General features: G+C 40.2%; 2 protein-coding genes and 1 long non-coding RNA gene across 3 annotated transcripts; 2 read left to right on the top strand and 1 right to left on the bottom strand.

Moving 5' to 3' along the window:
• Positions 1 to 11,421: 11,421 nt before the first annotated feature.
• On the bottom strand, positions 11,422 to 12,409 carry LOC115726482. The gene is made up of 2 exons (XR_004013550.1): positions 12,280 to 12,409; positions 11,422 to 11,617 (listed from the first exon to the last, which is right to left on the bottom strand). It is a non-coding gene; the product is annotated as an uncharacterized LOC115726482 (long non-coding RNA).
• An 8-nt stretch (positions 12,410 to 12,417) lies between these two features.
• LOC115726461 (transcription factor bHLH49) lies at positions 12,418 to 16,074 on the top strand. Its single transcript, XM_030656338.2, has 8 exons — positions 12,418 to 13,378; positions 13,459 to 13,686; positions 13,774 to 13,839; positions 13,955 to 14,023; positions 14,295 to 14,366; positions 14,478 to 14,678; positions 15,297 to 15,396; positions 15,483 to 16,074. The coding sequence occupies exons 1-8, from the start codon at positions 12,452 to 12,454 to the stop codon at positions 15,521 to 15,523; spliced, it is 1,704 nt and encodes a 567-aa protein (XP_030512198.1). The 5' UTR covers positions 12,418 to 12,451; the 3' UTR covers positions 15,524 to 16,074.
• Positions 16,075 to 17,349: 1,275 nt separating this feature from the next.
• On the top strand, positions 17,350 to 19,715 carry LOC115726448 (putative pentatricopeptide repeat-containing protein At1g68930). Its single transcript, XM_030656318.2, has one exon. The coding sequence runs from the start codon at positions 17,401 to 17,403 to the stop codon at positions 19,630 to 19,632; it is 2,232 nt and encodes a 743-aa protein (XP_030512178.1). The 5' UTR covers positions 17,350 to 17,400; the 3' UTR covers positions 19,633 to 19,715.
• The last annotated feature ends 4,107 nt before the right edge of the window (positions 19,716 to 23,822 follow it).

The following is a 23,822-nucleotide window of genomic DNA, read 5'->3' as shown; positions in this document are numbered from 1 at the left end:
TGAGTCCTAAGCCATTTCATTTTGGAAGGACATCAATGATGTGGACGCAAGCCATCCTATATGACATGACTGGCTTTGGCGTGGAAAATTTATAATAGTATCTTAACATTTTTTTTCAATTTCTTATTAATTTTTCTTTTATTTTTCCTTTCCTTTGTTTTCTTTTCCTCGGAGGTAGGCGAGGGTCACTTAGCCCTCAAGGCTGCGCGGGAGGGTCGCGACGCCCTCGTCGACCGCCGGCAAGGGTCGTGATGCCTCGCCAAGATCTAGGCAAGGCCGGCCTCGCCGCCGTGGGGGAGGGTCGCGACGCCCTCGTCGGCCGCCGGCGAGGGTCGCAATGCCTTGCCAAGATCTAGGTAAGGCTGGCCTCACCTTCAACCGTAATCCTCGCCCGCACTCGACGAGGGTCATCGCAAAAAGCGACCGACGAGGGCCTGGCGACCTTTCTCGGCCACCGAGAGAAAAAAAAAAAAACCAATAGAGGGAAAAAAAGATAACAAAAATAAAAAAAGTATTACAAATTGTCCACGTTAGTAATTTTTGGTCAAAATTGGCTGGATGGACTCAATTAACAAAAAGTTAAAAAGGTTTTGACTCAATTGGCAAACTTAAAAAGTTTAATGCAACAAGTTTATGACTTTTTGGACAATTTTTCCTACAACCTATAGCGATCTATTATTTGTTAAATCAAACCCTACAGAATTAGGAAGCTAACGATAGACGAAATTCAGTGCCATGTTAAGGCATTTTGTATGATTCTTTTCCTAATAAAATGCTGGCTGATTTAGAGAAGGAAAACGCATTATGACGAATGGCTTTCGAACGTGCCGAAACGGACCGCAACCTCAAATGCCATCGTTCCCCTCAAAATCGTTGCGAATTCCCCCACATACTTTCACGACGATCGAGTCATAGCAAGCCCTCTTTTTTTTCCACATTCTAGAGGAGCCATAAATGAGATGCCTCGCCCTTGATTTGATTCACGTAAGCGCCGTTCGAAAGGCCTTCCCAAAACAAGATCGTCTCCGACATCCGAGGAAAGATTGCTTGGTTACAAGACAAAACGAGTATCTCAGGACATGGTAAAGACCAGTTTGGTATTTTGCCGATGTGGGCAGAGAAAGGTTTTTGTCCCTTTAAGCGAGAAAAACGTGCCAGATAAAGGACCTTGTCCTTACCCCGATTGATCTTTGGTTTTCCACCCGAAAAAATCAATGGAACCCGCCAAGAAAAATTAACTAGAAAAGAGAAGGGGCCGAGGCCTTACTTAATGTGGTACGTGATCGATGCAATGTGGGAGGAAAGGACGCACGAGGTTTATCCAAAGTACACATGCAGTCACCAGAGAAAATCTTCAGAGTAGACGGGCGACTAACTTCGACCACCCCCCACCTATCGTGGGTAAAATTGGCTAAAACCGGTTCGTACTCAGAAGAAAAAGGACACCATGCTCGTTGCTAAATCAAAGACTCTCCGGAGATTTTGGTCGGTCCAAATTCGGCCTTGGGCCCCGCTCAATGGTTAAAATATATCTTAAAAGTTAATGTGTGTATGTGCGTTCCACCTTAGGTGCGTTTGTTTCACGGAATATTCGAGATTTGGAGAATATTTTCTGAAAAATTGTCGCTTGTATCGCTTACACAAATGAATAAATAAAAAATATTTTTATTATCCACAAAAAAAAAATTAGTCGTAAATTTTTGTTCACAAAGAAAATATTTTCCATTGATTAATTTTTTTAAACAATATAATTGATTACTTTTCGGAAAATATTTTTTAAATATTAATTTTTTCGTGAAACAATCGCACTTCTAATTTTGTTTGAGGGGGGAGGAGAGGGGGGTGGGGGAGTTGGGGTGGTTGTGGTTAACTCCTAGTGCACGATAAAATGGATCCGGATCGCCTAACATTGAGATTTCCGTCACATGCGTGACATGCGTGACATTACTCAAATCAGGTCGTCTAAATGAAAATGGACGGCCTGATTTGAGCCACGTTATGTGTTGAAATGGAGAGAAAAAATGTGGGCGAGAATTTTTTTGGGATTTGAAAAATTTTGAATCCCAAACGTGATTCGTATCAAGTCGTCTGTTTTCATTTTGACGGTCCGATTTGAGTAATGTCAAGCATGTCACGTAAATCCCAATATTAAGCGATCTAAATCCCGACTAAATGAGGTTGGATCACAAGAAAGTACTTAAGATATTCCAATTGGGGCGAATGGACAAGGAGGCGAACTTAGTTTGAATTTGGGAATGCGATGAGTTTAGACTTTGCTTTTAGGAAAAGGAACCTTGACTTAAAAAATGTTTTTATTGAAAAGACATACCGTTTGATAATTGGTACTTTCAAGTACTTAATTTGACGTAGCTTCAAAATGAAAATCGAAATTCAACCAAAAAAATGAAAGAGAAGTGAAGACAGCTAGAGAAGCATTGAGAGCGACTAGCGCCGTCCTTGGCACGAGAGGTACATTGCAGCCTCACCAAAGCCGCATAGACGGAGGAGCCACTCGAGTCCGGCGATATCCAGCTAGTCCGGAGTACCGAGGGACCGCGGTGAGGTGACACTAGGTCGAGCGAGTTGCCTCTGTTAGACCAAATGATCACCGCCACCTGGTTGCGGGAAGATAATCATTCCGAAACAATCGGGATTGTGTATTTCCTATTGCAATAGACTTGATAAGCTTTGCGTAAGATTTCCTTATCAAGACCCTAGCCCACGTTCAATGGACAATATCCGTGGTAACTTGAATAATCAAATCAACCACAGAATAGGATATACAATATTTTCTTTGCAAAACTTCTGAAAAAGGATGACTTTATGTTGCCTTAGTTTTCCTTAATTTTATTTATATCACGGACATACATGGGTACCTAACAATGATGGCCACCTGGTTGAGAATAAGTAGCAAAACCATTCACTAGACAAGTGACATTTACCCGCCCACGTGTCTCATTTTCGTCCGATTAGCCCTGCAGGGGATGATGTCGCAATAGGGCTTGTCCTTAATCGATTAGGCAATCTTGACCCCAACGAAAGGACGAAGAAGGAGGGAAAATTTAGACAAGGCAATCCCTCTGATGAAGATCAGAAACGGAGGACAAATACGGGGCGACGAATTTCACATGGCATTAACTTTACCAATGACTATATTTGGAATCCAAAACATGTGCTGTGGTATCTTCATATAAGCTGAGGGACCTAGTGTTGGGCTTTGCCATGATTTTGCTTCGTACAGAGCAATGATATCACGATTGATGAGCTGATAGGTCTAGTGTGGGTACGACGTCTAGCACGGTTGTACACGGATTAAGCCTTCCAAATTACGAGTACTTGATAAGATGGTGATCGTCTGAAGACGAGTTTTACTCATACCCACTTCGCAAGACACGTCCCGTTCGAACGGGAATTTGGATTGTTACCACTATATGTACTTCATCTCTGTTAGAGTTCATGTACAAACTAACGCTCCATTCGAGTTGCAAAGTTGTACGCGGTTGTATTTATCCTGCTCAGAGCGAGTGATAATTTCATCTCTACCCACAAGCTGCGGCAGCCATGGGTAGACTCTCGTTCTCTGTTCAGGAGCAATCACAAGTTCGGATCATTTCTTACAGATGTCCTGGATCGACTCAAACTGAATCGAAATTTTTTATTTTTCGGGATCAAGTTCATCTCGACGAGGGCATTAAATGGGCATCTTGATAGTTCAGTTCGTGTCATATAACCGGACGGAACCGAAACACGTTATATGTTGAAAAGAAAACCTCGAACTCACGTGCTCCATCGCTCTCTCCATCAACATCCTAGCTTGCTTTAGAACAGCTCTCTGCCCGACTCCTTCCCACCGATTCTTCGTCTTTTCTCGCGTCTAAGGGCATGAGACAAGTTTTTCGGAGCTGGAGGTAAGAGAAGGGAGAAGATGGGGCCCCCAAGCTCGGTGCGATGGCGGGGGGGCGGCGGAGGCTCTCTGGAGGCGCTGCAAGGCTAGGGATTTGGTGCCGGTGGCCAAGGAGTCTTGAGGACCTCCATGAGTGAGACCTCGCAGGTGATTGTTTCCGATTTCTTCACGTATTTGGTCATTTTGGCGATGGTTGCCATTGGCAAACATGGAGCATCATCGCCTCCAAATTGTGAGGAGAACTCCATATCTTGAAGAAGACAGAATGTACCGAAAGTCTTAAAATTTGTCATGAAAGTACAATTGAATTCTAAAATTTTGAAAAAATATAATCAAGTTCTAAAACTTATTACGAAAACTTACAAAAAGTGCAATCATGTTCTAAAATCCTCCTATTAATTTCATCCAACTTGACAAACGAAAATGCTAACAAGTTTTTGAATCTAATTGAACCAACTTGACAAGTATTAAAACTTGATCGCACTTTTTGAAACTTATAGGACTTAATTGTAATTTTGTAATGAGTTTTATGTCTTGATTGCACTTTTTGAAAGTTTTAAAATTCAATTACACTTTCATGACAAATTTTAAGATTTTCAATAAACTTATCCCAAATAAATAATAAACAAACCAAGAAATCTATACAAAATCAAATGGGCCATGTCTCGATTCGGGTCATGAAAACTCTACATCATTCATATTCGTGTATTGTTAAAAACCCAAATAGTCTCGACCCATTGACACCCCTAAAATTAGAATTTACTAGCACCCAGCAACCCTCTTGCTAAAGAGTCATTTAACTCTATGTTACGTCAACGAGGACAAAGGTGTCAAAAAAGTCTTAAACCTATTGCATTTGTGCAAATTTAGTTCTAAACCTTTTATTTGTGCCAATTCAGCCCAAAACCTTTTGTATTAGTGCCAATTCAATCCTAAACCTTTAATTAGTGTCAATTCAGTACTAAACCGTGTCAATTCAGTACTAAACCTTTTGTATTGATATCAATTCAGTCCTAAACCTTTTGTATTTGTGCCAATTCAGTCATAAACCTTTTGTATTTATGGCAATTGAGCAAATCCGATCAATTTTGGCAGGAAATCGCTAACGTGAACATCGATTGTCTTACGTGGCATGGCTGGCCCCGATGTAAATATTTTTCAATATTATTTTAATTTTTAAAATATTTTAAATATGTTTTTGTTTTTTTTTTCTTCTTTTTCTTTTCTTGCACTTTTCTTTTTTATTGGGGGCCAGCACAGGTCGACCCTTGCCGGCCCTAGGCGAGCGTCGGCAACCCTTGCCAGTCCCCAATAAAAAAAAGTGCAAGAAAAGAAAAGGAAGAAAAATCAAAAAAATATTTAAAAAATTAAATGTTGACATCATAAATCTTGACACATTTAAAACTTTTTTGACACTTTTCCCGTCAACGACACTAAAGCAATCTCCCATTAATCTTTTGCTTCATGTTGGCCACCATAAAGCGGGAGATGGAAAAAAGGATTAGGTTTATAAGGAAAAAGTGAACAATCTTTATACACTATTAGGCAACATCATTTCTGCAATAAGGCAAAAAAACATATTATATGATAAATGAAGAAAAAGCTAGCTAGTGAAAAAGTAAAAAAAATGAATGAAAAGAGACTGCAAAAGCTTGCAAGACGTAAATAATCATTCTTCAAAATCTTCTCATGATCCGCAATGATGCTTTGATGAAATTCATGGAAAAAGGAAGGAGATATCATTGCTTGGCATATAATCTCTTTAATATCCAACAGACATTCCACCTCTCTACCATTCAATTCGACATGTCTTTGACAATCTCTCGTTGATATATTAGGAATAATCGAAACTAGACTCTTGTTTTAACTTATTGAAGAGGACATAAGGAATATATAATTATTGAAAATGTAGGCCTATCATCACTAAGAAATAATTAGGAGCTAACCATACTTTCAAATACCCTTTTGCTTGGTGAAAAATAGAAAAAAAGGGGGAAAGTAGTACTAGACTATCTATATGTAGTACTCCCTATAGTTAAGTTTCGGAGAAAATTAGGGAGACAAGAAATTAAAACCGTAGGGGTTAGACTAAGTCATCTCCACAGTTACGGTTATTATATTATATAATTGCCCCTCGAAATGATAGTCTCCCTACCTTTCTTAGCTTAGTCTAACTTATGCAGATTCACTTTTGTTTAATTGTGAGGTTCTCTTTCATTATGCGTCGGACATCTTGGATTATAACTTTTCAAACTCGGAATCTGGCAACTCCGTGCCGATGATTACTTGTCCAAACTATTGATTCGATTTTCCACGTCGTGTGCGATCATTTTACAGCACACTTTGTAAAACTTTTCCATGTTCTTGATTTCAATTCTTCAGTCGTGGAACCTTTTCATGGGTACGATGTAGCTGATTAAAACAAAACGGAGCAATGCGAATTAATTTGAGCAAGTGTGGTCATACTAGCTAGATTGAAATAAACAAAACCGGAAAACGTGCATCTTTTTCAATTGATTAAAGAGCTGATTATGACCAAACTGCCTATTTTTTCGTTGTGCAGAGAGAGAGAGAGAGAGAGTAATGATCAAGGATTTAGATTAAAGAAATACTAAGCTCTTGTCAAGAGATCTCGAATCCCCCACTCCATCCCATGTCTGCTTTGGTGATGTGATTTGGTTTTTGCTTGGGTTGTTTTGCATAGCTTTTCCCTCAAAAAGCAGAGCCATATGCCAACCATGAGCCAACTCTCACCAATTTAAATATGCACAAAACCTGCTTAAACAAAACACTAAAGAATTCTGTGATCTCTCATCGTTTACCTACAGGACATCAAATCAACAGGGCCCTCCCATGAAAGGGCGCACACCACACGTGGCACTGCCCTACTGGCCAAGCTCTTGGCTTTCCTCATAATCTAATTGGAGAAATTGGTACAAAAGGAATCTGATCCTCTTTTCTTTAATAGGGGCTGAGGGGTCTCTTATATCATTATTGTCTTCTTCCTTGGACTCTTCTTTCCTCAAAGATCCCTGTCCAGGGTTTCTTGTACAGTGCACAGAATTGTAATGATATGAGTGTGAGACTGCATGCATGGGTTTGTGTAATACAAAAAAAAAAAAATAATCTTTACTTAGCTTTCTTTATTCCCCATTTCTTTGTTAATACTCCTAGTGAAGCTAACCCCAATCAATACAAATCATTTTGGGTCCTTGCTTATTCAGTTTTATAAAGGGTGTGTGTACAAGTTAGGGTTTTGAGAAAGAGAGAGATAAGGGAGAGAAAGAGAGAGATTCCATTATTTTAAAAAGCTTAGGTCTCTGTGATTGCAAGTCCCTATGCCAACTAATAATGACATGAGAGAAAGAGAAGGGGGTGAAAAGGGACAGGTCCTACGGTGGCATGAGATGTAAAATGCAGGTGATTTTGGAAAGGAATAATCACCCATGAAAAGATTAGGTTTTTTTTTTTTTTTGGTCAACATGAAAAGCTTAGTTTAAAGAACCAAAAATCATACTAAAAAAATAGGAATTAATATGGCCAAGCGTGAGAGTTGCAAGTCAAGCTACTGTGCCATCATCAGATGCGTCCATTTTGCTGTGGAGAATTGAAAATTTTCCTAGCTTGGGCAGGTCAAATATAGTAGGTTACCTTGTTTTTTAAGATTAGAACAACTGACGTGGAGTTGGCATGTTCAGATTCAATAGAAATGGCCAAAAAAAAAAAAAAATTACGTTTGACCTGTACACAAGTGGACGTTAATGTAATCCAAGTTTAAGCAGACCTACATGTCTACTGCAGAGGTTTATTGCAGCTGACAATGACACTGAGAATGTGATTAAATAATTTATGGGAAAAAAAAAGAATCATAAAACAAGCACCTAATTTCTCCGGGCATCATTTATTGATGCTTCCAAATCGCGACATGTACTCTCTATATGAAATCCTCCAAGTATTGTAACTTTGATTGTTGTATACATACATTCCATATTGGGTGTAGGACCCGTATGTTAACACTTAGACTGCGTTTGGTCATCGGGATTTCCGGTCATGATATGATTGGATATGATAGGATAAGAAATCTAGAGATTTGGCCATATCCTATCCACTATTTGGTGAATCATGGATTTAAAGTCGGATATTCTTATATCCTATCCTATATTGCATTTGGTAAAAACTATATATCAATATAAATGACATATATGCCCCTACGTGATGCTAATGAAATATTCCGATCTTATTACTATAAAAATAACGTTCTCATACACAAAAAAAAAACTTGAAAATATATACATTTTATTAGATTTTCAAACCTATTTGCAAAAAAAAAAAATGAAATGAAAATAGAAAGAAAAGAGACAAGAAAGTTGTCATCATTCTAAAAGTTAGCTTTTATATGACGGATAAGAGAAATCTTATCCGATCTTATCTTACCCCATTCCCTCGGATTTTTTTATCCCGATTATATCCCCTCTATATCCGACATTATACTATCCGGGACACCTACCAAACACAGGATAAGATAAAACATATCATATCCCGAATTTTATACGGATGACCAAACGCAACCTTAGAGGGAATCGTTAACGCTGCCTGTGTCTTCCCACCGTTTAACTTAACAAAAGATACATATTCATATCTAATAATGATGTGATCCTAAGATAGGGTAACATCGAAAGTAAAAAATAAATACATTGCTCATCGTTTCACACGTTTCTGTAAAAAATTATTCAGAAAAGAGAATATCGTAAAGAGTTCGTTTCACCTAAATATTATATGGTACCATGTATCTTTCTACAAGGTAGATGGTGGTACGAATCCAAACCCCGAAACCTACTTGTGATTATCGGTTGTGGAATTTTGGAGTATGGAACCCATCTTGTGATCTCTAATACATATCCTCATATCTATTCAGCGGTGCCGATTCCAAAGGTTCCGCCGGTTCCACATGTTTCCTTGCACATCCCGGAGGGAGATGACCCTAGGGCATGCTAAGAGATTTGAGAAGATGCCTTGCTTAATCACTCTGGCGGATCAAGAAATAGAATTGAATAGGATGAGGCCAGCGGTTAATTCTGTGTGATTGTAGTTGGGAAAGTTGTCAAAAAAGTTCTAAACATTTTGCACTTTTGTTAATTCAAACCTAAACATTTTAAGTTTGCGCATTTAATTATAAACATTTTCATTTTGCCGATTAAGTCATATTAGCTAGAAATCGTTGATGTGGACGTCAACCGTCCAACGTGACACCGCCAGTGCCAACGTGAATAATTTTTAATAATATTTTACAAATATTTTTATTTTTTATATTTTTCTTGTTTCCTTTCCCTTTTCTTTTTTTCCCTAAAACCGCATGGCCGGATCGGGCGAGGGTAGCCCTCGCTGGCCCTTGGTGACGGTTGCCCTCACCTGGGTGAGCGATGGCCGCACTCACCAAGGGCCAACAGGGAAAAAAAGAAAAGAAAAAAAGGAAAGGGGAAAAACATGAAAATAAATAAATAAAATAAACAAGAATTATTTGAAAAATATATAAAATATTATTAAAAATTATCCACATTAATGCTAGCGGTGTCACGTCGAATGGCTAGTTTTCACGTCAAAAATTTGCAATCGATAGGGCGGGATTGGCAAAAGTTGAAAAGGTTTAGGATTGAATTGGCAAACTTCAGAGGTGTAAAACTAAATTGACAAAAATGCAAAAGTTTTAGGACTTTGTTGACAATTTTCCAATTTGTAGTAAGGAGTGTTGAAGGTGGGGTCACTCACTATGGCAACGAAGTGAATTTCTATTCGAAATCTCTTTTCAATGCCCGAATAACCTATACTAGATTTTAGTGAGACATTTTTCATCCTAAGTGTGTTGCCTAACGCTGGATATTGCCGATTTTAAATAAACCTATGAAAATGAGTGATAAACTTATTTCTTGACCCATATATGATGGACTGAGTTGTTATATGAATTACTAATAATTAATAAATGGATTTAAACATTATATGAGTCTTAAATGGATCATAAATGCATCAAAAGTTGGTCATAAATAAGTTGACAACTTATTTAAGGTTGACGACTTATTTAGACCCAACCAATCTCCATCATTCTTTCTTCATTCTCTCTTGCCCTCACTCAATTTCGTGCTCACTTACTTCGCACTCTCACCTTAGTTTGGATTATGCTATGGCGGATGTAGTTGACTGGGGACCAAGACAAAGAAAGTGCTTGTATCGGAGAGGCCCACTCTTCTTGTCTTGCATCGGTTATGAATTTTCCTAGATTTGATTACTTATAGAAATGTTTTAGGAATATATGTCAGGTTGGTACGTGTTGCTTATGTGCTGGGTCAGGTATATGTCACTGAATTTGTATTGCATGAAAAATGGATAAAAAATTGTCAAATTAAGTCGGATTGTTTTCAATTTGACTCGACCCATCCATTTGACGGGTCTTATTTCAACCAATCCAACTCTTTGCCAAAGCTAGGCGTGGATTAAGCTAAAGACAATTTTTTGGTAGGAAGATTCTTTCTAAACTTAGGAAAAATAATGCATCGGTTAGCAAGAGCTGTTCGGACACAAATCACGCGGACAAAATTGCCATTTCCACCTCCAGTCAAACAGAACCAATGAGGACAGACAAGACGGTCAAGCTATCATCATATCTGGAGATACCACCAGATCTCTCCCTGCTCACAGAGCGTACAGATACGCTGCGCGACCCGTATGGCAACCTGGTCGTCTTCTCCAATTTAATTAAGTCTGCAGTCGGGGCTTTCCATTTAATGAGCCAACGAAGAAAGAGCTAGATTTTCGGTTCCTCCTGACCAGCTAAGCAAAAAAGCAAAGGACAAACCTCCACCACAATTTAAAAAAATCGAGATGCAAATTTGTTCGCACATCTCCCGAGACAAGTGTTGCTTTTTCTTTAATGGCAGGACAATGCGAAAGAGATAGACGAACGAGGGGAAGCCCCTAATGGGCAGAGTTGGCAATGTCAGTGGCTTCTCCAGCTCGAACTGGCGTTATTAGTATTTACGTGTCTTAAAACAGAATTCCCCATTGCTATTATGCTGGATAAAGTTAAGAAACAAAGAACAAGTGTTGCTTTTTCTTTAATGGCAGGACAATGCGAAAGGGATAGATGAACGAGGGGAAACCCCTAATGGGCAGAGTTGGCAATGTCAGTGGCTTCTCCAGCTCGAACTGGCGTTATTACCATTTACGTGTTTTAAAACAGAATTCCCCATTGCCATTATGCTGGATAAAGTTAAGAAATAAAGGACCACCCTCAAAGGAAAAGCTGAAACGCGAAAAGCAGAGAGTGGTGAAGAAGGGTTATAGTTAATTGTGCATTAGTGCAGTTGATGAATTCTTAATTTACAGTAGCAGTGGCGGTGGTTAATCATCAAGAGCTCTCTTTTCGATGCAAGCGTGGGTATAAAGGCAGGGAGTTTTGCTCTTGCTTGCTTCCCCCTATCTCTCTCTCTCTCTCTCTCTTCCTTCACTTTCTCTCACTTACTTTCGTGTTGACAGTGTCCGTGACAGATTTTCCTTTCCCCCCTTCCCTCTGAGCAAAGGAAAGAAAAGAAACAGCAGGGGAGAGTGGGGGGGTTTCCTGAGTGGTGAAAAGCTCGAATGCGATGGAGTGTTCCGTGAGAAGGTTTTTGGAAATGGGGGGAGAGATCAACAAAAGCAGAGCAGAATCTGAAATGGGTATCTCTCTCTTGCTACTTTTGGCTGATTTTCTTTTGAAAAAAGAAAGGTCTCGGGGCTCCCTGCTGCTTTAAGGGTTCTGTTAAAATTCTGACTAGGGTTTTGAATGCTGCATTTATTGTACTGAAATCACTGCGTGGCTTTCTTTTGATTTTTCATCGATTGACTGCTTCCTTGGACTTTTCCTCTGTGTTCCCCTCAGGCTCTGTGTCTCTGTGTTCATCATCTTCCTTTCTCTGAGTTCGCCTATCTTTTTCGTGGTGAGGGCTTCATTTATGTCGTTTGGTACTTCAATGTTTCAGTACATGGCTTTTCAAAAATGTTTGCTCTCGAAAGTTCGCAACGAGTCTGTGATCTCTTTACACAAGTCGGTCGTGTTTCTTCGTAAATTTGATGCATATATGCCTTCACAACCCTTTTCCCTTTGGTTAGCTTCATCTGGTTGCATTTCTTGTTTGTTCTATTGTTCTGGGTATGCTGTCTCTATGGAATATTGTCCATCCCATTTTTCCAGCGTTATTTTTTCCTTTTCCTGAAATTCTTGTTGCTCCGTTGTCTGGTTGAAGCTTAATTAGTTGTTCTTGCAATGTCTTTTTTCCAAACTTTCACATCCTATGGTTTTTCTGTGCGTATCGTTAACTGGGCGGTAGTCTACTTTCCAGGTTCACCGTTTGTTCTGGTACAGGCCTAGAGATAAGAAACAGATTCCCGGTTTTCTCTTCACTAGAGAGACCTTGGAGGTAGAGAGATAAGAAATAGACCTAGGGTTGCTTAACCAGAAAAACTTCGGAAGGACAGAGACCTCGCGCCGGCTGCTGCTCATTTGATCGCCCAACAGTGATGGACTCAGATGACAAAGATAAGTTTGAGCCGGCTAAACAGAATGAGGACCCTATGGACTTCAATTCAGCTAGCATTTCCTCAGACTGGCAATTCTGCGGTGCAAATCTTTCAAGCGCGCCAATGAATTTGATTAGACCGGGCAATTCAATGGCTGTCTGTAGGGAAGATCTGATTGGTTCCTCTTCTTGTTCCTCTGCTCCAATGGCAGACTCATTTGGCCCAGCCTTGTGGGACCAACCCTCCACCATGGAAAACTTGGGTTTTGTTAATGTTAGTGCCCAAAACAATTTAAGCACGTCAAATCTTCTGGGAATTCAAAAAGTTGGTCCTGAATCTGTTAGAGGTGATATAGGATGGAATCCACCAAGCTCAATGCTCAAAGAAGGCTTGTTTGTGCCAAGAGGACTCGGAACATTCCCAATCCCTGAGTGCTTACCTCATTTTCCTACCGACTCTGGATTTATAGAGCGTGCAGCTCGTTTCTCATGTTTTGGTGGAGGAAATCTCAGTAGTATGGTGAACCCTTTTGGAATTCCTGAAAATGCTGGTCTTTACCCAATTGCTGGGGGTTTGGTGCTCGGACCACGGGATATCTTGCCGGTTAGCTGCCCAAAGCCCGTGTCTGGTGCACAAAGTGAGAAGAATGAGATGAACGTTGAAGCTTGTAGAGATGTTCATTTGGCTGCTACTCGGGGAACTCCTCAAGGGAGCTCCTTAATAAATGAGGGTGAAAGTGAAAGCCTTGCTAGATCACGTGGTGAAGCAAAACAAGGTGCCACCGCTGGGTCCAGTAATGAGTCTGATGAAGCTGAGTTCAGTGGTGGTGGAGGTGGTGGTCAAGATAATCCGTCCATGTTAGAGGGTACTGGTGGAGAAGGTTCTGCTAAGGTTTTTGACTGTAAAAAGAGAAAATGGAGTGGAGAGGTAATTTCTGCTACTAATACTTATGATTTGTTTCATATGAAAGTTGTCTCACCCGCATGGTTTAATTGATCTGCAAATAGGATGCCGAAATTGATAAAGGGAAAGGGGCCCCTCAGCTTGCTGAAACCACGAAAGATGACGGTAGAACTCAACAGAAACTAGAAAATAACCCCAGCTCCAACACCAGCAAGGCCACTGCAAAGAATAATAAACCTGGAAGTCAGGGTTCAGATCCCCAAAAGCAAGAATATATTCATGTCAGAGCACGAAGAGGCCAGGCAACTAATAGCCACAGTCTTGCTGAAAGAGTAAGGTTCCAACAAGGAAGTAAATCCATCAAAGCTAACTTTTTTCTAAAACTTGGTTGGACTGATTAGTGTTTATGGCGATTGAAGGTGAGAAGGGAAAAGATCAGTGAAAGGATGAAGTTTCTCCAAGATCTGGTACCTGGATGCAGCAAGGTAAAATTTTTTTGTGGAAGTCGCTTCAACAGTTATTTAACTCAAAGAATGCCACTACATTCTTATTTTGCCATTCCGGCTTGTAACAAAAGAACTGTGTGTGTGTTTTTTTTAGGTCACTGGCAAGGCAGTGATGCTGGATGAAATAATCAACTATGTACAATCACTTCAACGACAGGTTGAGGTACTGGAAGAGGACATGTTGACATAAGTTTTCTTTTGCATTACGTTTGCCGTTGTCTCTTTGACATCTGCTTTTCTTATATTTCTCAGGATTAATCTGTCTTTGCATTTAGAAGCATTGACATTAAGTGGCTTGCTCTTAGGATGAAAGTTAATACTTTTGAGCTACTGCAAATGATTGATGATTAATGAATGTCCTTTAGATGAACTAGGTGTCTGAAATTTTGTGTTTTCCTATCTCATACTTGGTTTGGTTGTCCCCTGTTTTGCAGTTTTTGTCCATGAAACTTGCCACGGTGAATCCAAGGCTGGACTTTAACATCGAAGGACTCCTGGCTAAAGATGTATGTGATGCTATATCAGATGCTACTGTACTGTTACCGTGATTCAGGGATCTACTCAATTCTCTTCAATAAACTTTTTTCCTCTTATCTGAATATGAATTTTCCATGCAGCTTCTTCATTCGAGAGCTGGTCCTTCATCGACTTTGGGACTTTCACATGACATGCCTATACCCTTTCCTCCAATGCATTTACCACCACACGGACTTATTCAAGGGGGGCCTGCAGGTATCGGGAGACCTGCTGATCCATTGCGGAGAGCCATGCAGAACCAGATGACGCCATTGGCTGGAGGTTTTAAGGAACCTTCTCAGGTACTAACTCTCTCAGGAAGTTCCATGATGTGTTGCTTCAATTTCATGTGCTTTCTTCTCTTGACAATCATGAGTGTTGTCTGTGGACTATAGAGTATAATTAGGGACAATAATCAAGAAAATTATGCCTGAAGTCGGCCCTTGATTAGTGGGAAAGGCTTTGATATTGCTGTTGTTTTCATAGTGTTCTTCTAGTGTAGAAGAGGCTTGATAATTTCAATTCCCTACCAGAAGATGCCCAACTGCATTTTCTGCAGTTGAATCTTATCGTTTGTCTATTTCCAAAGAGCTAGGTGTCCTATCCCGTAGTTTTGAGTTCATAGGCAGATGGGGAACATAGTAGTAGCTTTGAGTCGGTAGCAATATCTCTGTCCATCTATTGTAAGAGGGCCTCAACTGCCAATGAGAAATCACCTGTTAAGCTTAATAAATCATCTCCTTGAAGTATTTCGAGAAATTTGTGCACCTCATTTCATTGAGATCCGTGTTCAGAAAAAAGCAATATCCATGTTCCAAGAGAGTCTTGTTAGTTTGAACCACTCAGGTTACTCTACTTGTCCCCAAAGTCTCCATGATCACAATTCGGTTAGTCTTACTCCATGACATTTTTTATTGCAGCTGCCCCACCCATGGGAGGATGAGCTGAACAATGTTGTCCAGATGGGTTTTGTGGGCAGTGGCGGTTCTGGTGCTGCCCCAAGTGGTCAAGATGCAGAGGGTATTCTTATGAGTTCATCTCAGCTAAACTTAATCACTCTCACCTCTTTTGAGGAAATTACGAAGTTTTCAATCTTCATTTTGCAGGGCCTCCCCCACCACCGAGTCACACGAAAGTAGAAATGTGATGCAATCGCATCTAAATTTTATGTCATATAACATCCTGTACAGCTTATCCTACACTCAGCAGCAACCACAGGAGGTGGATGAATTTGCTAGGCCTCCCAGCTATGTGGGCTTCACCATTATGTAGTCCTATATTGGAGGATCGAGCTTTTGAAGTTGCCTCACGCAAAACAATGGAGGATCACTATGTAGTTCAAGCATACGGCCTCTAGCAGATTGTCAGCGAAGTGGTTTCCGATACTTAAGCCCCACAAAGTGCATCAAGTTTTTGATTATTCGTAAGATTGGGTGGTCATCCTACATTGATACAATGATATTTGCCATCGGGAGCCAGAGAGTGGATACGGAGAGGTTATGGTTTTATCTTCTGATGACGTTGGGAGAATGAGGACTCTCAAGCGCGGGGCTTCTCTCCTCCTTGGTAACAACACTAGATTTAGTGTCCTGTGGCCCATTCTACCAGATTGCTATGCAAACCATGCCCATCTTGGTAATTGTCAAATGATGATTATATATATATATATATATAAAATGAGAGATGCATTTTGATTCAGTTGACTGATTACTTTTACACGATTGTCTACGACACTGCGGTGAAGACGGAGATCTTTTAGTATGGTTTATGGAGGGTGTCTGTAAATCAGCTTCTCTGCAAATAGCATCCCTTGAATACTAGGACTACAACCATGTTGGCAAGGCGATATTGACCTTTGCATTTTGGAATGTTTTCAAATTCAATTTCATGTCGGTCGAAGGAATTCCGATTCCAAAAAGGTAAGTTTTCGCAGAGTATACAGGTTCAATGTCATGGTGGAGCTTTAGAGCATTTTGGGGATTGCAACTGTAGAAAGGATGAAAAATTAGCATTTAAAGTTAGCATAAACCCTGTAAGGCACGATGAAGGTGTGAGAAAGCTTATCCTTTTATGTGAAACAAGATAGTGGAAGAGAGAGATTATGCTTGCAAGTATCTTTATACGCCAGCCACCAACTTGGCCAAATGTTTTCGGATTCAAAAGGGAAAATTTCAAATAATGTCCCAAAGTGAAAAGAAGGGAGTTTAAACCGGACCTCGTTTCAATGGTTTGATCGGACCACACCGAGGGTGAGTAAGTTTCTAATGTTACACTCACGTTCTGCGGTCTTCCATTTTCTTCCCGTGGGGATCTATTTCATGTACTTTTTTCGCATTTTTTCATAATTATTTATGGATCTTAAGAGTATTAATGTTATTATTGGTCCGGCATCTTCGGCACGATATAATACGGTTCGCGCTAGCCATATTTCACATCCAATCACCTTGTAAATAGAAAAAACAAAATCTTTTAACCAAAAATCAAAAAAGAAATAATGGAACTGCTAAAATAAGACACATAATGGTAGCTTTGCTCCCAAATTTAAGTCCCATCTTTTGATTTTCTCCAAAGACAATTGGAAGAACGGACATATCTTAAAATTTGCATTTTTGGTAGCAGGAAAATTACTCGATTAAAAGTTTATTTCAATCTCTTACAGGTAACAAATAAGACATTTGATGTAGCCTCGTCATTACCCTTTTTTTTTTTTTATTATTGTTTCCTATCATAAAAAAAGTAAACGGACAAATCTCGATGACCTTAACTTGTCAAGAGGACTAGTAAACGATCCGAATTGCACAACATTAAATAATTAGGTAATTTCAAATTTAAAGTCATAAACAGTTTTAGGTTGTTTAATTAGACTTCACATTCTCCAAGTTTTTTATTATTTGAATTTTATTCGAGGGAGAACATTTAATTTTTTTCAAAATTGGTATATCAATTCCATGATAGTTTTGGTATTTCTTTCTTCCGCCTCCGCGGGCAATAAAATGACTCGCCGGACTCCAACGGTCAAAGGAAATGTCCGGGAGCTCCAACCACTACTGTTCCTTACTGAAGCTCTGCTTCGACACCCGCAATAAAAACCAAGCCAAGAAGCTTCATTGTCTCATCGTCAAGAGCTTGACCATCCCCGAGACCATCCTATCCAACACCCTCGTCAATGCCTACGCCAAAGTCGGCAATCTAAAGTACGCACGCCGTGTGTTCGACCATATTCCGGAACGGAACCTCTTCTCCTGGAATACCCTCCTTTCTGCTTATGCCAAATCGGGGGATATGACCAGGACGCGACAGGTATTTGAATCGATGCCAAACAGGGATGGAGTGTCGTGGAACTGTCTCATTTCAGGGTATGCGAACAGTGGGTTGGTGATTGAGTCGGTGAAGGCCTATAATGAGATGTTGAGAGGTGGGATCGCGAATTTGAACAGGATCACCCTCTCGACGATGCTCATATTGTCTTCGAGTAAGAATCGTGTGGATTTGGGCCGGCAGATACACTGCCATGTGATAAAGTTCGGATTTTGGGAGTATGTGTTCGTGGGTAGCCCTTTGGTGGACATGTACTCGAAAGCAGGATTGATTCACGATGCAAAGAGGGTTTTTGATGGCATTCCTGAAAAGAACATAGTCATGTATAACACAGTGATGACAGGGCTTTTGAGATGTGGGATGGTCGAGGAGTCCGAGCACATATTTTGTGGAATGAAGGAAAGAGATTCGATCTCATGGACAACGATGATTACGGGATATATCCAGAATGGTTTAGAAAGAGAAGCTATCGACTGGTTCAGAAAGATGAGTTTTGAAGGCTTGGCAATTGATCAGTTTACGTTTGGGAGTGTGCTAACTGCTTGCGGGAGTCTGGTGGCTTTGGAAGAAGGGAGGCAAATCCACGGATATGCAATCAGGACTGATCACACCGACATTATCTTCGTAGGTAGTGCTCTTGTTGACATGTACTGCAAGTGTAAAAGGATCACATATGCTGAACAGGTATTCAGAAGAATGACCATTAAGAACGTTATATCATGGACAGCAATGCTTGTGGGGTATGGTCAGAATGGGTTGAGTGAGGATGCTGTCAAGGTTTTCTGTGATATGCAGAAAGATGGCATTGAGCCGGATGAGTTCACACTTGGGAGTGTGATTAGCTCGTGCGCGAACCTAGCAAGCATAGAAGAGGGTGCACAGTTTCATTGTAGAGCCTTGACTTCTGGTTTTATTTCATTTTTGACAGTTTCAAATGCTCTCATCACCTTGTATGGTAAATGCGGAAGCATAGAGGACTCTGATCGGCTGTTCAATGATATGAGTATCAGGGATGAGGTTTCCTGGACAGCACTTGTGTCATGTTATGCTCAGTTTGGCAAAGCTAAGGAGACCATAGATTTGTTTGGGAAGATGCTGGCCCAGGGATTGAAACCAGATGCTGTCACTTTCATTGGCGTTCTTTCAGCATGCAGTAGAGCAGGATTAGTTGAGAAAGGACAAATATATTTTGAATTGATGGTCGAAGATTATAGAATTACGCCGATTGCTGATCACTATACTTGCATGATTGATCTTTTTAGCCGATCAGGAAGGTTGGAAGAAGCCAAAAATTTTATACACAACATGCCCTTCCCTCCTGATGCAATTGGTTGGGCCCAGCTGCTGAGCTCATGCAGACTTCACGGTAATATGGAAATTGGGAAATGGGCAGCTGATTCACTATTAGAATTAGAGCCACAGAACCCAGCGAGCTATGTGTTGCTCACAAATATCTATGCAGCAAGAGGGAAATGGGAATTTGTGGCCCAATTAAGGCAGGGTATGAAAGAGAGATCAATAAAAAAGGAACCAGGATGTAGTTGGATTAAGTATAAGAACAGAGTACATATCTTTTCAGCTGATGATCAATCGAGCCGTCATTCAGAACTTATAACTGCTGAGCTGGACAAGTTGACTGCTAGAATTATAGAGGAGGGTTATGTGCCAGACATGAGTCCAGTTCTCCATGACGTTGAGGAGTCAGAGAAACTGAAGATGCTCAATCGCCACAGTGAAAGGCTTGCAATTGCTTTCGGATTAATATATATTCCTTCAGGCCTCCCAATACGCATTTTCAAGAATCTTAGAGTTTGTGGAGATTGCCACAATGCAACAAAATACTTTTCTAAAGTCACTCAGAGAGAAATAATCGTGAGAGATGCGGTTCGTTTCCATCTTTTCAGAGATGGAACATGTTCATGTGGAGATTTCTGGTGATATCTTCTTGGTGTGATATTTGTTCGAGGGATAAGACTACCTTTCAGGTTACGATTAGGGACAGAGATTTTGTTTTACATGGATAAAAAGGTTACTAAAGCGTTTAGCTTCTTCAGCATCATCTTCATAGATACCACAACAAGGGCAGTGAGTATTTCCTGAGAAAATCTGCAGGGCTTTGATGCCAAAGTTGGGTTTTTCTGCAAGATCCTTGTGAAGTAATTGATCCCAGTAAACCGAGGTAACCTTTTGTGTGAAAGGAAATCTTGATAATGCCCGTTAATCTTGATTTGGTGAGGAAGTGCATAAATTATAGAAAGCTCTTTGTTTTTATCAGGAGTGCTGAGAAAGAGGAAAGAACTACTTTCTTCAATCAGAGTTTTGGCTAGCTCTTGCTCTCTCATAACATGGAGGTACTAAGGAAAGAGGTCATTGTTTTCAAATCAAAATTACTTGCATTTTCTTTTGAACTCATTCGCTGTACAGCTACAGCGGCGATTATTGTTCTTTGTCAGACTATGGATTTACAACATGGACCAAGATGTGCCTTGAACTCCTTACGGATGGTCAAAGCCGACTCAGACATCAATTTGAGGCAATTCATTTCCATTTCACTGAAAACACGAAAGCCATAGAAGGAGCAGATCAAAACAATGGGCTATTGCTGGTCATGGCAATTTTCCTCCGGAGGAGAGAAACTATCACAGGCCGATTTGTAGGGGAATGTTTGGTCAGAAGTTCTCAGGTTTTGGAGTTTCTCTTCTTTGTCCGAGGATTAGAATGATTGTAGAGACAATAACTGTGAGTCAATGAGGCAGTCTTCCGCTTTCACGTCAGAGGAATTGTACTGCAGAAATACACTCTGTAACTCTTGCAAAGATGATCGCCTATCAGTGCCACAACCAACACAATTTTGGGTGACTCTTCTTCTAGTGCACCAAGCAAAGGCAATGCCGTAAGCCAGGTTTTTTGTTGCTCATTATTGAGTCTCTCCGGGAGAGTACTGGTTGAGTTCTTTATTTATTTTATTTTTTTTGGGAATAAGCACAAATGAAACAGCAAACACGATATAGATGAATAAAAGTGAGCAAACAGAAACATATTGTGGTTCCGAATTTCTTCACCAGTGATTTTAACTTGTGCTTGCTGTTCTATTGTATGGAACATGGTTGGTTTTTCAGTATCGCTCAACCCTCGCAGATTACCGGATGGATACGTTAGTTTCACTCTATGGTGCACTTACATTCACTTTCTGTGAGTTGGAACATGGTTCGCATTGCTTTAGTCTACTACGATGACACACACAGATCCCCGAACTTCCACCAACTATTCATTGTTGTCCCTTACCAACTATTTATTGTTGTTCCTTGGAGGCCTGAACGTTGTTTGGTCAAGCGACTACTTGAGCTATGGTCCTTTTTCATTCGCGCTCCCTTGAAATTAAAATGGGCATTCCAATAGACAAGGTTCCCAGCACTACAGGGGTCTGGAGAGGGATTAATATACCGACGCCAGAGTGGACTTGTGCCGTCCAAACACAGCCGCATCTGAACTGGTTTTTATCAACCCTGGCAGCCATGGCTCCTATGAATGCTGCTCCTGGAGTTTTTGCTGAATTCGTTGAGATCTTGCCGCCCCAAATTCTTGGAAGAGCTGATAATTCGCTGGAGTCGCAACTGGATGTTGGAGGGCGTGTGATTTTGGATGATGTGGTTCCATTGCTCCCGCAAACACCAATAAGTTACTCCAACCCTTGTGGGAAAATCAACCAGCGGAAAAAACATTCGCCCAGGATAGTAATTCAGACTGGATAAGTTTCTGACGAACACCATCATACTGCAATATATCAACTCCCCAACCGACGTGTCGCTGAACTATTCTGGTAACAGGATAATGTCAAATGAAATGCAATGACGACTCTTCCAATCCTTCAGATAAAGGGGGAAGAGAATTCCTCAATTGACTTTTGGTGGCCAAGCTTTCCACGGAGAGGAAGTACACTTACAGTGAGATTTGGCAGAGATATTAGTCCCGGTTGTTTCCATACAATAAACTCTACGTCCTTCAATAGGTAAGTTTTCTTTCCTTGTTCAAAGACTGTAAAGAAGGATTTGAAGTTTAGATTTAAAATGCATGGGAGTTTTATAAGATAATTCCATAACTTGTTTTCAAGGTGAGAAGTCAACTCTATAGCATTACCATGCAAAATCATTACCTATTTTAATATATAGGACCTGGAAGAAACTTACTCGTTGAAATTTGAGATTGACGGTCGCCTTTGAACAGAGGCTAGAGAAGGAAAAGAAGGAAGAGAGAGTGACGGGATCATGTCAATGATCGCGGTCGGTCATTGTTTGTATGTGATCAAGGTGGTGCTTATATTCTACTGACTTTTGCAATCCTCGGGACTCCCTGAGTTCTACGTTCGGACTTAAGCTTGTTTTTAATTTACTAGGGCCGCTTTTCGGTCCCCGTATGAAAAAACAGGGGCCAATCTTGGGTGCAAAATTGACCAGCTATAGACAGTTATTACTTACTTTGGTTGTAAGCTTAATAATAATAAGAAGAATAATATTAATGTTGTTATGAAATTAATTGTTCCTTTTAATGTCTACATGGCCCTTAAGATAACTAAGCGCAGTGTCCATCGTTGCAATGGATGGCGCTTGTCATGAGAAACATGGATAGATATATTGACTTCTATATTTAACTTCTTATTTGTCCCGATTGCAACATTTTATCTGGTGATATTTAAATCACTACATTCCCTGTTGTTTTGCAGCGTTCAATGATCCTTGATCATCTAAACCGATGGTTTTTCAATGTCCCTTCAAATTTCTGCAGCATTCTTCCTGGTTCCAACCATGACTTCATCAGTCCAGCATAACGCGTCGTGCTTTCTTCTCCTTTGGCATATTGTCTTAAACTTACATATTCAGTATGGATTCTTAACTCGAGGAATGTTCATTTTGTCTTAAACTTACATATTCAGTTCACGTGTTCTTATCCATTCCTACCTACTCTTAAAACTGCTTCGCATCTGCTTTCCTCTAGATGTTGCGGTATGGTCGAAGATTTCACTCCTGTACGGACTTAACTTCTTAAGTAGCTAGGTATCTTTTGATTTGAACACATTATCATTATGTAATGCCTTGTTTGTTGAACTTGAATCACCGTGCGTTTCTCGGCCTGCACTCCTTCCCCTGAAGAGTGAATTTAAAGAATCCCCAATTGGCTGTATCTTCTCTACATAAGATAAGCATTGGTTAATCTTTTTGACTTTATGAGAGAGCAAAAGCATTGACTACATTCCTCGTCTAACAAGAGCTTTTAATTCTTTCCCGCTCAAATATGATATTTTTGTCAATCTTTCGGTGTCACAAAGTGCCTCGAACTTGCAATCGTAGTGCCAAAACAAAGGCTTTAGGTTCTCAAAAGTATGTCGGCTTCATTGGATATGATACTTGTCCTGTTTGAAGTGCAGATGCCTGATGTTGCCTACTATAATCAACCGTGGTTGGGTTGTTGCTTTTCCCCGGGCACTATAATCTATGGATCTTGTTAATTTCCTCAATAAGTGAAAGTATAAATAACTTGGTTAGACTTGAAGCTTCGTGATTAGTATATTGGACAGTCATTCGATGCTCTTGAAGGTCACTTCTTTCATCGTGGAGGATCATCGTGAGAGAATCACTGAGCCTCTTTCTGCACATCAATATTGGAGAAATGGCCGAGAAATGAGATGGCTCTTTCAGAGCTGAAATGGGGGAGAGAATTAAAGCACATCAGACATAACCTAATTGCGGATATTAATTAACTAAGTTAGAATTCCAAGTAGCTCTACTTCTCAACTTGTAGCTACAGAAGTAGAAAACCCCACATTCGTTTGTGTTTGTTAAGAGAAAAAACCAAAGCGGCCAGAAGAACGATTAGGATTTGGGGTTGTACCAATGGAAAGTGAGTTTCGAGAGTTCCACCCTTATGTTAATTTCGAAGGGTCCGATGACCGCTATTTCCAATGTGAGTTAGCCGCGTTGACAAATGGATTTAGCTTAGTGGCCTGAATGGGAACTTGAATTGTCAACGGAGTGCAATGCCAGTCCCCTTCAAAAGAGCAAGAAAAAAGGTAAAAGGTATTTCAGTTCATAAGATTTTTTTCCTTTTTTCGATCAAGCAGTTCATAAGATTGA

The sequence above is a fragment of the Rhodamnia argentea genome, chromosome 6 (genome assembly GCF_020921035.1).
Source record: "Rhodamnia argentea isolate NSW1041297 chromosome 6, ASM2092103v1, whole genome shotgun sequence".
NCBI lineage: Eukaryota > Viridiplantae > Streptophyta > Magnoliopsida > Myrtales > Myrtaceae > Rhodamnia > Rhodamnia argentea.
The sequence above is the reverse complement of the archived record's forward strand: the minus strand, read 5'-3'. Positions and strand labels throughout refer to the sequence as shown.

What these genes read in the sequence shown, in the direction of transcription:
- LOC115726461 (XM_030656338.2), top strand. Translation starts at nt 12,452, where the DNA reads ATGGACTCAGATGACAAAGATAAGTTTGAGCCGGCTAAACAGAATGAG. An exon ending in TGGTACCTGGATGCAGCAAG is followed by an intron (nt 13,840 to 13,954) that starts GTAAAATTTTTT and finishes TGTTTTTTTTAG; the next exon opens with GTCACTGGCAAGGCAGTGAT. An exon ending in GTTTTAAGGAACCTTCTCAG is followed by an intron (nt 14,679 to 15,296) that starts GTACTAACTCTC and finishes TTTTTATTGCAG; the next exon opens with CTGCCCCACCCATGGGAGGA.
- LOC115726448 (XM_030656318.2), top strand. Translation starts at nt 17,401, where the DNA reads ATGTCCGGGAGCTCCAACCACTACTGTTCCTTACTGAAGCTCTGCTTC.